Consider the following 13850-nt stretch of genomic DNA (forward strand, 5'->3'; position numbering starts at 1 on the left):
TTTTTTTTTTTTTTTTTTTTTTTTTGTCTTTTTCCGTGTCCGCCGCCGCGCTTCCCAAGCGGCGCACTCTCCAGTGCGCCACCGGGCCGGCCCCAAGGAATGTTTAAAGAAGGAAGAACCATTACACATTTCTAGGGTCCTGAAACTGGGTAAAGTCTTGGCTTGACTCTGTCAGTGGCCTGGGCTAGAGTTCATCCCAAACTTCCTTGTCCCTGGATTGCTCACATTCTAGAACCCTCCAGACCCTCAAAATTAAAATAAAAAAAAAAAAAAAAGAGGGGGAACAAGCTTGAATCCCAAGCCAGTCAGTTCCATGCCATAGTTCCCACTGGTTTACTTAGAAAAAGAAATGTAAGCCGGCCCGGTGGCGCACTGCGCTAGTGCGCCGCTTGGGAAGCGCGGCGGCGGACACGGAAAAAGACAAAAAAAAAAAAGAAAAGAAAAAGAAATGTAACTTGAGGCTTTGTGTATTTTGTCTACTTATGGGCAGAAGATATATAACTGACACTTTTGACAGGTATATGTGAAAATTTCTGTGTGCAGAAAGTCAATCAACCTGGTCTTCAGTTGTGTGTACTTGAGGTAGGTTTCACATCCCCCAATATGCATAAACCCAATGAAAGTCAATGAAGGGAGTCAAAGTCTGCACCTCCTGGGCCAAAATACATTGAATTAAGTACAGAGATTTCTCCTCTGGACAAGCTTCCACACCAGGTAGGTCAGTGACATGTGGTTAATGAGAGAAGCCCACCCAGTCTTCCAGACTGCAGAACATGGTTTCCATGGAAGAATGGGAGAATACAGCATGGTGGACCAATTGTACAACCAGCCTGAGACCTTGACCAACAAACCTAAAACTCAACCTCTCATTTTTCAATCTAGGAGATGAGGTTAATCACACTGTGTTAGACATGAAATTTTGATACACTATCAAAAAAACTTTTACATCCAGTGGAAATTAGAGAATACTCTGAATGCAAATAAATAAATCACATGTACAAACTGGTATTTACAGTAACTTGTGCTTCTACACAGAAAATGAAACAATTAACAAAGTGAGGAGACAACCATAGACTCAGAGTAAATATCTGCAAACTATATGTCTGATAAATGGTTAATATCCAAAACACATAAAAGACTCAAAGTACCTGATAACAAAAATAAATTAAAATAAAATAAAAATAACCCTATTCAAAAAATGAGCAAAGAACCTGAATAGGTATTTCTGAAAAGACATGAAGTGGCCAATAGAAGAAAAAAATCCTCAACTTCACTAATTCTGAGACACGCAATTTAAAAACCATAATGAGAACACTTCACACCTGTTAGAATGGCTATTATCAGAAGATGAAAGATAACTACTCATGAGCATGTGAAGAAAAGAGAACACTCATGCACTGTAGGTGGGAGTGTAAGTTAGAACACCATTTTGGAAAGTAGCATAAATTTTTCTCAAAGTGCTAAAAATAAATCTACCATAGATCTAAAAACTCCACTTCTGAGTATATATTCAAATTAATTAAAATCAGTTTGTCAGAGATGTCACCATTCCAATGTTCACTGCACCATTATTCACAACAGGAAACATCAAAACTACAGAAATGAACAGATAAAATAAATACAATGCATCCAAAGAATGGAATTCTACTCAGCCTTAGGAAAAAAAAAATTGTTAATTGTGACAAGATGGCTGAATCTAGAGGACATCATTCATATTAAGTAAAATAAGCCAGCCACAAAAAACAAATACCACATAATTTTAGTTATACATAGCCTATAAAAAAAGTCAAACTAAGAGAAATAGAAAATAGAATGGAGGTTACCAGAAACTGATGGTTAGGATAGGGGTCAGAGGTAAATGTGCACATGTTGTTCAAATGGTACAACATTTCAATTTGGCAGGAGGAATAAGTTCTGGTGATGTACTGCACAGCATGGTGAATGTAGCTAACAGTAAAACATTGTATATTTCAAAGTTACTAACAGTGGATTTTAAATGTCACCATGAAATAAGTATGTGAGGTAATGAATGTTAATCAGCCTGATTTTGTCATTTCACAATGTATACATGTCTTGAAACACTACATTGTACCTCATGAACATACAAAGCTATAGTCTGCCAGTTAAAACAAAATAAAATTTTTAAAAGACAGAAACTGTCTGAATGAATTTTTTAAAATACAAGCAAGAAAAAACTAAATATTGTCCATAGTAAAAACACTATAAATTCAAAGATACAAATAGGTTGAAAGTTAATGGATGGCAAAAGATATGCAATGTAAATAGAACCCAAAGATAGCTACATTGGCTGGCCATACTAATATCAGACAAAATAAATATTTAAAAAGTTACTGGGGATAGAGGGCCATTTTATAATGACAAAAATGTCAGTCATGAGAACATCATGACAATTATAGATACACATGCATCAAACACAGAAGCTCAGCATTAAATGAAAATAATTAGGAAAGAAGTTAAGAGAGAAGTAGACTATTCTATATAAATATTTGGAGATGTCCAGTGCAACTTTCACTAATGGGCAGAATAACTAGGCAAAGCACTGACAATGGTATAGGAGTCCTGGACAACACTATAAAGCAACTTGATTTTACAGATATGTATGTGTACAGCATGCAAAACAATAGAACACACATTCTGTTGAAGTGCACATGGAAGGACCCCAGAAAACACCATTTGCTAGTACTAGGCCATAAAATGGTCTCAATAAATGTAAGGATTGAAATCACACAAACTATATTCTCTGACCACAACAGATTTAAATTGAAAATGATTGACTGAAGGATATTTCAGTAGTTCACAATTATATGGAAATTAAGCAAACTCCAAACAGCCAGTAAGTCATACAGTCACACACAAAAAATTACAAACTTTTTGAGACTGAAAAGATACATGACATACCAAAACTTATAAAGGGGTTAGAATAAAATTTATAGCTCTAAATATCCATACTTTGAAAAGATCTGAAATCAAAAGCTAAACTTCCAACTAAAAAGCAAGAAAAAGATAGAAAAATTAAACCCTTAAAGAACAGGAAAAAAAAAAAATACAGACTGGGGAAAACGATAAAGAAATAATGGTGCTGTAGTTTCTGCCCACTGGTACTAAAGATTTGGAGACAGAAGGGTACAAGTGGAAGTGACCTCTCTGCCCAACACGGCCCTCTAACACCTGCATTCAGCCACACCTCAGGTTCTATGCTGGACCCCTTTTTGTCTTATTCACTTTTACCCCTCCTTGTGACTGGGTTTCCTCCCCTCAGTAGTGCTCTGAGGACAGAGAAGGGGCCGCTGCAGACTCCAGGAAGCTCCTTCAGTGAAAACAGGTTCTGGGGCCATTGCTAGGTCTGCAATGTGCAAGTAGAACCATGCACAAGGTAATACACAAGTGGAACTGGGATTTACTCTGTTGCCCTGCTTAGTGGCAAGATACAAACAGCACTACATCACTGTGGATATAAGCAAAAGATATTCCAGAAGCACAGAGCACATGGTACATAATCATATCTATTATGTGGTCCCATTTAAAAATATGAGGAATAGGAATAAAGGATACATCTTCCTTCCAGACACTACTTCTCACTAAATAGAATATGACAAATACTCCTGTTTATAGCAGTTTAAATGATTGCAAATTTAATCTCTTAACAGTTATGTGTCTGATCTATGCATTCTCATGGAAGTATTTCTATTCAACCCACTGACTGGCTCTGTGTTAACTTCAAACATTAGAAACAATTACATTTACTTAAGAGAGAGTTTTGTAATAATTGCCATACAAGTTTACCTCCAATAGGAGAGTAGGAATAAAGTAAGAAGCACAGTACTTTAGACAATAAATTTAACAAAATATAAAGAAGTGGCATTTAATGTCCAAAATTCTGAGGTAAGCCTTCCAGTCAAAATGGCAGAATAGATGGTCCCCAGCTTCACTCTGTCCAGCAAATCAATCAATTTACAACCATTAAAAAACAATGACAGCCAAGATGGGGCTGCTAGAGCTCAGGGGAAGAGGAGGAGAGACCCATGGACTTCCTGAAGGCAGGAGAAGCCACAATGAGAGAAAAAAAGGATCACTCCCATTTTGAGCCCCAACCACTTTAAGGCTGCAGGTGGTGAACACACAGAGCGAGATGTCAAAAGCCACAGCTGTGCCCTTTGTATGAAGTTGCCTGAAAATGGCAGGGGAGAAGAGAGACTTAGTGGTCCCCAGGCCAGCAAGACCACTAACAGGATTTCTGTGGACCCATACAGGAGGAGCCACAGACAACAGAAAAAAGTGACCACTGAGAGGCTGGTGAATCATGACAAGAGACCAGTGCATGGCCTGTCCTATGGGAAGTGTTTGGAGTGTGGGCACTTGGGAAGACGGGCTCACCAGGGGAACATTGTTTCACAGGATAGATAGCTGATTTGCCCTCCAATCGGAACAGGATCACTCAGTGTAGACTGGTCAGGAATACAGGATTGTGAGGTTGCAGTTTGCTGAAAAGACTCCTAACCAGTCTTTCCACACAACCCAGGTGTACCAGACCTCACAAGACCAGGAAGTATAAAGCAAAAAGAATAAGAATGATTTATAACACTGAATAGGCTAATAGACAAAATTCTGATGTAGGTCACAATACTTATTATTTTATGTGTAAATATTTCCTATCCATAGTTGTGCTGGCTTCTGTCAAGATAAGTTTTTTAACAAATAATACTTTATATGCCTAAATGAAGCATACCTGGGGCTGTTTTGTGCATTGTAGGCTGTGTAGCAGCATCTCTGTCTTCTTTCCACTAGACCTTTTAACTTCTAGTTATGACAACAAAAATGTCTTCGGACATAGCCAAATGTGAGCAGGCAATATCACCACTCATATTTGACTGTTGTTAGATGGTCAATACTTTTAAAATAGTTTTGATCCTACATTTATCAATTCTATTTGAAAATTTGCATTCACATTACATAAATTGATAGTTTTCACTTCAAATTATCTGATATATAAAAATGAAAGTCATGTTGAAAGCTTTGACATGTTAAAGATATTGATGAAGGGCCGGCCTGGTGGCGCACTGCGCTAGTGCACCGCTTGTGAAGCGCGGAGGCGCTCCCGCCGAGGGTTCGGATCCCACATACAGACAGGTTCCCGCTCACTGGCTGAGCGAGGTGCGGGGGCAACACCGAGAGTTGCGATCCCGTTGCCGGTCCCAGTCCGGTACGGGGGCAACACTGAGGGTTGCAATCCGTTGCCGGACATGGAAAAAAGACAAAAAAAAAAAAGAAAAAAGATATTGATGAAGATAAACATTGTCACTGTTCAATGAGAAGTCCCTGCCTGGTAAGTTGTTCCATATTTATTGCATTGTTTCTCCCCATAAGCAGACTTGGGTGTAAAAGGTGACAATACAGGTTTCTCTCCTGTGTGGATATTCTCATGTTCAAAAACTGGTATCTTCTTTCAGAAAGTTCATAAAGTCAGTTAGCACAGTGGGTACTTGTGTTGTAACACAAAGAGATCACCTGTGAAATGGCAAACCACAGTAAGCATTTCTTACATAAAGTATGAATAGAGGATGTGGGTATAGAGTTGGAAAGAACTCTAGTTTCTTCAATTCAGTCTGTCTTAAATTACGGTGGATTTCTTCCACTTATAACCCCCAATTCCACCCTAGGAGTCATCTGCCCTTCAGTCCCAGAGAACATGAGAAATCAGATTCAAATGCATGAACGTTGTTTTTTACTGCCTGGCCTGGAAATAACGTTTATCACCTGTATCCATACTCCCTGGAACAAAGCTAAATTACATGGTTCCACACACAATAATTAATGGCTGAGATTGCAGGCATGTGTACAAGAGAAAAATGGTGTCTTTTAGAAAGTACATACCCAGTCTAATCCATACAGAATTTCCCCCCATGTAAATTATCTCATGACTGCTGAAATGTGTGTTCTTTTTACTTTACTTTCTTTCTTTTTTTTTTTTTCCTTCAGTGGCTGGCCAGTACAGGGACTCATGGTGTTATCAGCACCATGCTCTAACCAACAAAATGCTAACTATAGCCAACCCTGTAACTGCTGATAAAAGTTGTTTTCACAATTATTGACTTCCTTCTATATCTGAGGGTTGCACATCTGCTGATTCAACCACTTACAAAAATTGTTAAAATCAAAAGAAAAAAATAAAACTATAATACAAGTAAAAAACAACACAGTACAGCAACTATTTGCAAGGAATTCCTTCTGTATTCAGTAATATAAATATTCTACTCAAGATGTAAAAGACATGGAAAAAAGTTCATAGGTAATATTGAAACAGTACACCATTTACAGAAAGTGCTTGATCATTTGCAAGGGTTTTCATCAACAGGGGCTCCTGGAACCAACCTGGGCTTCTGGTTGGTGTAAGTTCTCTGACGAAACACGAGGTATGATTTATAGCAAAACCTTTTCCCACGGCCATTACATTAATTGGGATCTTCTGATGTATGAATTTGTTCTTATCTATTATGGTGAGTTCCAGTAAACTGTTTTTCCACATTCCTTACATTCTCATGATTTCTCACCTATGTGAATTCTCTGATGGCTGCTAAGGTGTGACTTTCGATTAAAAGTTTTTCCACATTCTCTACATTCATATGGTTTCTCACCTGTGTGAATTCTCTGATGAATGTTGAAGCATGACTTTCGGGTAAAAGCTTTTCCACATTCTTTGTATTCATATGATTTCTGACCTGTGTTAGTTCTCTGATGCCTGCTGAGGTGTGGCTTTCGGTTAAAAGTTTTTCCACATTCTTTACATTCATATGGTTTCTCACCTGTGTGAATTCTCTGATGAATGTTGAAGCATGACTTTCGGGTAAAAGCTTTTCCACAATCTTTACATTCATATGGTTTCTCACCTGTGTGAATTCTCTGATGAATGTCGAAGCATGACTTTCGGGTAAAAGCTTTTCCACAATCTTTACATTCATATGGTTTCTCACCTGTGTGAGTTCTCTGATGATTACTGAGGTATGACTTTTCACTAAAAGCTTTTCCACACTCTTTACATTCATATGGTTTCTCACCTGTATGAGTTCTCTCATGCCTGCTGAGTTCCACCTTTCCACTTAAACCTTTTCCACATTCTTTACATTCATATCGTTTCTCACCTGTGTGAGTTCTCTTATGCCTGCACAAGCATGACTTTTTGCTAAAAGCTTTCCTACATTCTTTACATTCATATGGTTTCTCACCTGTGTGAGTTCTCTGATGCCTGCGGAGGTGTGACTTTTCACTACAAGCTTTTCCACATTCTCTATACTCATATGGTTTCTCATGGGTGTGAATTCTCTCATGCCTGCTGAAACATTTTTGGTTACAAGCTTTTCCACTTTCTTTACATTCATGTGGTTTTTCAGCTGTGGGAGTTCTCTGATATAAAATGTGGATCTCTCCTGTGTGCATATTCTGATGTTTAGTGAGTTCAGATTTTTTATAGAACATTTTCCCACATATATCACATTGAAAAGTTTTCCTTTCTACCTGATTTATTTTTTGGGCAATGACAGCTGCCTTATCACAGCCTTTCCCATATTCACTATAATTATAGGTGGTCTCATCCATATGATTCTTTTTACACGTAAATACCATTGGCTCTGTGTTGGAGGATTTCCCTTTTCCACTGTATTCTAAAATCTGCTCCCCAGTTTGAATAGTGGGATGCTGACTAAGATGCTCATGATGTCTGGGCAATTTTCCAGTTGTGTGATGGTCATCAGATTTCTCTCCAGCAGGCATCTCATCAGGCTCTCTAGGAAGAAGTGCATTCTGACATATGTAAAACTCTTCATGTCCCTTTCCTGAATGGTTTCCATTATTTATAATCAGATTTAAAACATGATATGAATTCAAATAAAATGATTTTCCTAACATAACTCTCTCCTCAGATGATGTGTTGCTGTTGGTGATAACAATTTGCTGCAAGCATCTACCGTGACTTTCTTGGTTCCTCTCCACTAGGTCATCATCTATCTGGACATCTGATATGACAGAAAAAATAAATTATGAACCACACTGAAGCACATCTCATTGATTGCTCATGTAAACATACAGAAGTACCTTCCAATCCAAGTAACAAAAGGTTTTATTAAAAAAATCAATAATGGATATTGGTTTCATGAATTAATGGAATTTTTCCTACTGACAATGTAATATTGTAGTAATGTATTTTCTAATGTTATATCATGTTTTTCTTTCTTTCTTGGCTCATTTTAAAATTTTAATTTATGAGTAAATATCTGTTAAATATTTTTATTTTCTGCCTACTTGTAGTATTCAACTAAGCACATTTCTTTACACCATTTTCTCTGTTTTATTTTTACAACAGTGGGTGTCTCCTGCTATTTTCTCATTATTTCACTATGCAGATGGCTAGGTTTTCCTTCATCAGCTACTTTCAGGTACAGAAGTGAGCTAATTTTTTATCACATATGCAAGAAAATGGCTGAGAATAACAATTTTGTATCTATGTTTATATACTTTACACTTCTCCTTTAGAAAATGGCTATAGGAATGTGGAAGTTATTCAAATAAAATGTCCTTTTCTCTACCCTAAAGATAGCTTCCTCCAAGCTTTTAACTTGACTTTTTCTGCTTTGCATAAACCATTACAATAAAGGAAACGTCAGTACTCCACCCTAGACACCCACTTCTGTTCTACAGTATTTGGTTCTGCATCCAAGGCTGTTCCCACCATTTTTGAAATGTGCTCTTTTGACTCCTTCTCAAATCAACTTGTGTTCTATTCCCAATTCTGGATACATGGACCACCACTTCATAATTCATTTCTTGTGTTAGCTTGTATTTCATGCAGTGAAGTTTTGGTGGTTTTCTATTCTCATAAAGAGTCTCCTGCACATTTCTCATTTTGGTTTTTTTTCTGAATGATTTCCACAAAGAAAACAGAAAAATGCTAACTTTGAATTCCACTCCCAATCAACAGTCTTATCCCCTCAACATGGAACCCTTAGTTCACGTGGCCTTGGCACACAGAATCTCCTGGTTTTACTTCAAAGTCAAGGAGCACCCCTTTCCATTCTCCTATGTAGGGCTCTCCTCAGCTTCATGATTTTTCACGTGGTAGTACAAGGCTCACTGCTGTACCTCTTTTCCTATTTTCTTACTGAATTGCTATGTGATACCCTTCACTACTTTGGGACTCTGTGAAGAGTCCCTATCAGAACAAGGGCCCTTACCAGATGCAACCCTTTGAACTTGGAATGCTGAGCCTCCAGAACAAACTTGTAAGAAAAAGTTTTTTCTTTATAAATTACCCAGTTGCAGGTATTCTGTCAGAAACAACAGAAAACAAACAGACACAGTATGAAAAAAAAATGTACATGAGAAATGAAGACAGAAGCACAACCGAAAATGTTAAGAAAGCAAATAAGAAAAATAAATGTCAAAGAAAAGAAATGTAGGAATTAGATTTGGGGTACATACAAAACAGATTCAGCAAAACAAAATATTGTGGTATACATAAGACACCACACATTGGAGATTATGTAATACAGGATTGCTGATGAGCCATCCTCAAGTCTGGGAATGAGGGGAAAATTGCTAGAAACAGCTGAACAATTCCAACATCTAATGGGGTTACTTTTCTTAGCTCCTGTATGCTCTGACAAATGTTGCAGGACCTGGTTTGGGCACTCTTCTATTGTCCATGGCTCTGCCCTTTCTTCTAACTTGACAGTCATTTCAGCTTTGTTAATACAGTGTTCTGTTAATAGGAAGTAATGTAGGACTTTATAAAAGTGCTAAGTCTGATCCTTGGAATAATGTAAAGAGCTCAGCTTCAGAGGTTGTGCAATGAAGAGGCCAATTTGAACCTCATGAGAAAGAGAGAGAGCACATTTTCAAGAAATGTAATCTTACCAAAATAGCATGAAACCCTATAAATGGTTCTTAGGCTTATGACCAAAAAAGAAACTGTTTCTTCTGAAAGTTACTGGGGAGTTTTACTCACTCACAGACACCAGGTTGCTATATGTCTCCAGCATCACATCCCTGTACAAAGTCCTCTGAGCATCATTCAGGTCCTGCCACTCCTCCCAGGTGAAGTCCACAGCCACATCCTCAAATGACACTAACTCCTGTAATGACACATTGTTCTCAAGTCAACATCCCTGGGTCACAAAAAAGAAATCTGGGAGTTCACACCTCTGTGTGTGCATGTGTCTTATACAGGATGCCACTTTTTTGTACTTCATAGAATGGGAGGAAGAAAAACCAAAGGACAAAATCCTCGTACTCTAATAAGATATTAATTACGAAGAATAATATTCCAAAATTAGTTTATACCTTAAGAAATATCCTTGTTGCTGGTGATAAAAGTGTGAATAAAATTTTTCTTTCCCATGGAGAGTATAAACAGGCATAAAGAGATAAGTACAAATACATACCTGAAATACTGTGTTAGATGAGCAAATTTAAACACAACTTCAATATAGACTGGTGTAAGAAAGATAGAAAATACAGTTTTATTTTGTATTCAGTTTACACTTCACTGAAATGCCAAAGATGTTAAACTCTTCCATGTGAACAGCATGATCTCATGAAAAAGAGGCAACAGCAAAAGTCCAGTCACAAGAACACAAAGAACACACCCCACTTAATGGAACTACACACAGCACCATGTCTGAGTGAATGATCTCAGGTGGCATAAGAGAAAAACAATATTGAAGCAACTGATTATAGAATGATTCTGCACTATGGGACCTATTTCAAACAGTAAAACATTTTATGTAGTTATTGTCTTTTAATTACTTATGAATTAAAAGTACATAAAAAAGGCATTCCAAAATTTCCTTCCTATGTGCCAAAAGATTGCTTGTGTCCACACTAGGGTGTACACTGTAACTTTCTAAACCACAGGGAGCAAATAATGTGGTCCTGTAAGTATGTAACTTTATTTGAATTTTAATAGTCATCCACTACAAGGAGAATGGAAAAGGCTTTTAGGGAGAGTCAGAGGGAAAAAGAAAACAGGGTGACAGAAGACCAACTACATTATAACATAGAGAAATAAGCACACAGAAAACAGACTTACCAGTACAAAAAAAGAAATATGGAACAAAAAAAGCAGAAACAGAATGTGGTAGTAATTTGCTGTGCAGAAAGTAAAAAGAGTTTGCTGTCAGGCTATCTACATAAGCACAGCTAGTTATGTCCTGGCACTGCAAAGCAAAGTTTGAAAAATGGGAGAAAAATATAAACAGCAAAAGTGAAACAGAGTTGAATATATCATACTTGAAATATCTGTGGAAATGTCCAAGTGGCAACTGGATATATAATTCAAGAAAGTTAAACTAACAATAAAGATTTGAAAAGTATCAAAATTTCCATGTTATCTAAAGACATCAGAGTGAATGAACCTAAGAGGTTGAAAGTAAAAAAAAGAACAAGTACAGAATCTGCAGAAACACTTTATCTTTAAACATAGGATAGAGGCGAAGAAAAAGTGGCATTACATCATAATATAGGAGTTAGTTCTCCCAGAGGGCAATTCTTAATATGTATGTGCCTTACAACAGATCATCAAACTATATAACACCAAACCTAATAGAATTTCAAGGAGAAATAGAACTCACCATCAAAACAGGAGATTTCAACGCCTTCTATCAAAAATGGACCAATACAGCAGACAGAGAACTATAAAAGACATAGTTAAACTCAATTCCATGATCGGATATAATGGATATCTACAGACTACTTCTTCCAACAACAGAATAGACATTCTTCTCAAACTCACATTTAAAAAAAAAAAATCACTAAGACCATATTCAGAGCCATATAACACACTTCAGCAAAATTAAAATAATAGAAATCATACAATATGTGCTTTCAGACCACAAAAAAATATATATATATATTTAGTAACAGAGCAATAACTACAAGACCCCAAATAGAGTGGGATTAAACAACACACTGTAACATGTGGGTTAAAAAAAAAAACTGAACAAAAACATATTTTTAACTAAATGAAAGTGAAAATGTGGCTGACCAGTTAGCTCAGTTGGTTAGAGCACAGCCTTGTAACACCAAGTTCAAGGATTTCAATTCCTGTACTGGCTGGCCACCAGGAAAAAAAAAAAAGTGAAAATGACACCAAAACTTGTAGGATACAGAAATAACAGTGGTCTCAAAAAATTTTATGGCACTGAATGCATAAAAACAAACAAAAATCTAAAACCAATAATCCATGTTCCCACCTTTGGAAACTAGGGGGAAAAAGAGCTAATTAAATTGAAATGGAGCAAGAAAAAAGAAATAAAAACTAGAACAGAAAAAAAACTGAAAAAGAAAATCTGGAGAAAAATAAATATCTAAAAAGCTGATTCTTTAAAAAGATCAATAAAATTGATAAGCCTATAGCCAAGCTAACCAAAAAGATAGTAAACACAAGGCAGAAATTACTAATATCAGAAATGAAAGAGAAGACATCACTACAGATCCTGTGGACAGTAAACATATAATAAAGAATACTATGGACATCTCTATGCACACAAATTTGATAACTACTAATATATACTATGAACAACTCTGTGCACACATTTGACAACCTACATGAAATGGACCAATTGCTTAAAAGACACAGTTTACCAAAACTCACACACACACACACACACACACACACACACACACACACACACACACAGAAATACACAATGTGAACAGGCCTGTATCTATTTTGAAAATCAAGTAATCAAACAATAACGTTCAAAACGGAAAGCACCTGGACTAAAAGTGTTCACAGGAAATTCAAGACATTTAAGGAAAAAAATATGCCAACTTCCTACAGTCTATTGCAGAGAATAGAAAATGAAGTGCTTCCCAACTTATCGTATGAGGAGAGCATTACTGTAGTACCAAAACCAGACAAAGATATGAGAATAGAAAACCACAAACTGCTAACTCTCATGAACATACATGCAAATAAGCTCAATGAAATATCAGCAAACCTTATCCAACAATGTCTAGAAAGAAGTATGCACCATGACCAAGTGGCATTTATCCAAGGTAGGCAAGGGTGGTTCAACATATGAACATCAATTAATGTAATCGATAACATGAAAACACTAAAAAGAAAAAGAAATCATACGATCACATCAACAGATGCAGAAAAAGCATATGAAAAAATACAGCATCCATTCATCATAAAAATTCTCAGTAATCTAGGAATAGAGGTGAACATCACAACTTGATAAAGAGCTTCTACAGGAAACTGCAGCTAACCTTAATGGCAAGAAACTCAAAGCTTTCCCAGATAATCAGGAACAAAGCAAGAATGTACCCTCTTAATCACTCCTTCAACATTACACTAAAAGTACTAGGTAGTGCAATAACACAAGGAAATTTTTTAAAAAGATTTAAAGATTGGGAAAGAAATAAATAAAACTGTCGTTAGTTGCAGATGATATGACTATCTGTGCAAAATATCCTAGCAAGTAAATAGTAAACCTCCTGGAATTAATTACTGATTACAGCAAGACTGCAGGATACAGCATTAGTATACAGAAATCAATCACTTTTCTATACCCCAGCAATGACCAAGTAAAAACTAAAACAAAAACCACAACACTGTTTACATTAGCAACTCAAAAAAGAGAAAAGAAAGTTGAAAACCATCTACCTCATAAGAAATTAACATCAAGAATACATTTTAAAAACACCTACAACTAGGGCCGGCCCGGTGGCTCACTCGGGAGAGTGCGGTGCTGATAGCACCAAGGCCCCGGGTTCGGATCCCATATAGGGATGGCCGGTTCGCTCACTGGCTGAGCGTGGTGCTGACAACACCA

General features: G+C 36.9%; 1 protein-coding gene and 1 long non-coding RNA gene across 2 annotated transcripts in view; one reads left to right on the forward strand and one right to left on the reverse strand.

Moving 5' to 3' along the window:
* The window catches only part of LOC103598621, a 4982-nt gene extending 2830 nt beyond the window's left edge, over nucleotides 1–2152 (forward strand). The window contains exon 2 of the long non-coding RNA XR_551214.1: nucleotides 2023–2152. This is a non-coding gene — a long non-coding RNA (uncharacterized LOC103598621). The remainder of the gene's footprint in view (nucleotides 1–2022) is intronic.
* A 4072-nt stretch (nucleotides 2153–6224) lies between these two features.
* Nucleotides 6225–13850, reverse strand: part of LOC103598620 (zinc finger protein 717-like) — a 24976-nt gene continuing 17350 nt past the window's right edge. Inside the window, 2 exon segments of the mRNA XM_008582656.1 lie at nucleotides 6225–8027; nucleotides 10016–10142. Coding sequence (XP_008580878.1) covers nucleotides 6511–8027; nucleotides 10016–10142 — 1644 coding nt within the window. The 3' untranslated portion in view covers nucleotides 6225–6510.

Source organism: Galeopterus variegatus, unplaced genomic scaffold, assembly GCF_000696425.1.
Source record: "Galeopterus variegatus unplaced genomic scaffold, G_variegatus-3.0.2 Scaffold2684, whole genome shotgun sequence".
Lineage (NCBI taxonomy): Eukaryota > Metazoa > Chordata > Mammalia > Dermoptera > Cynocephalidae > Galeopterus > Galeopterus variegatus.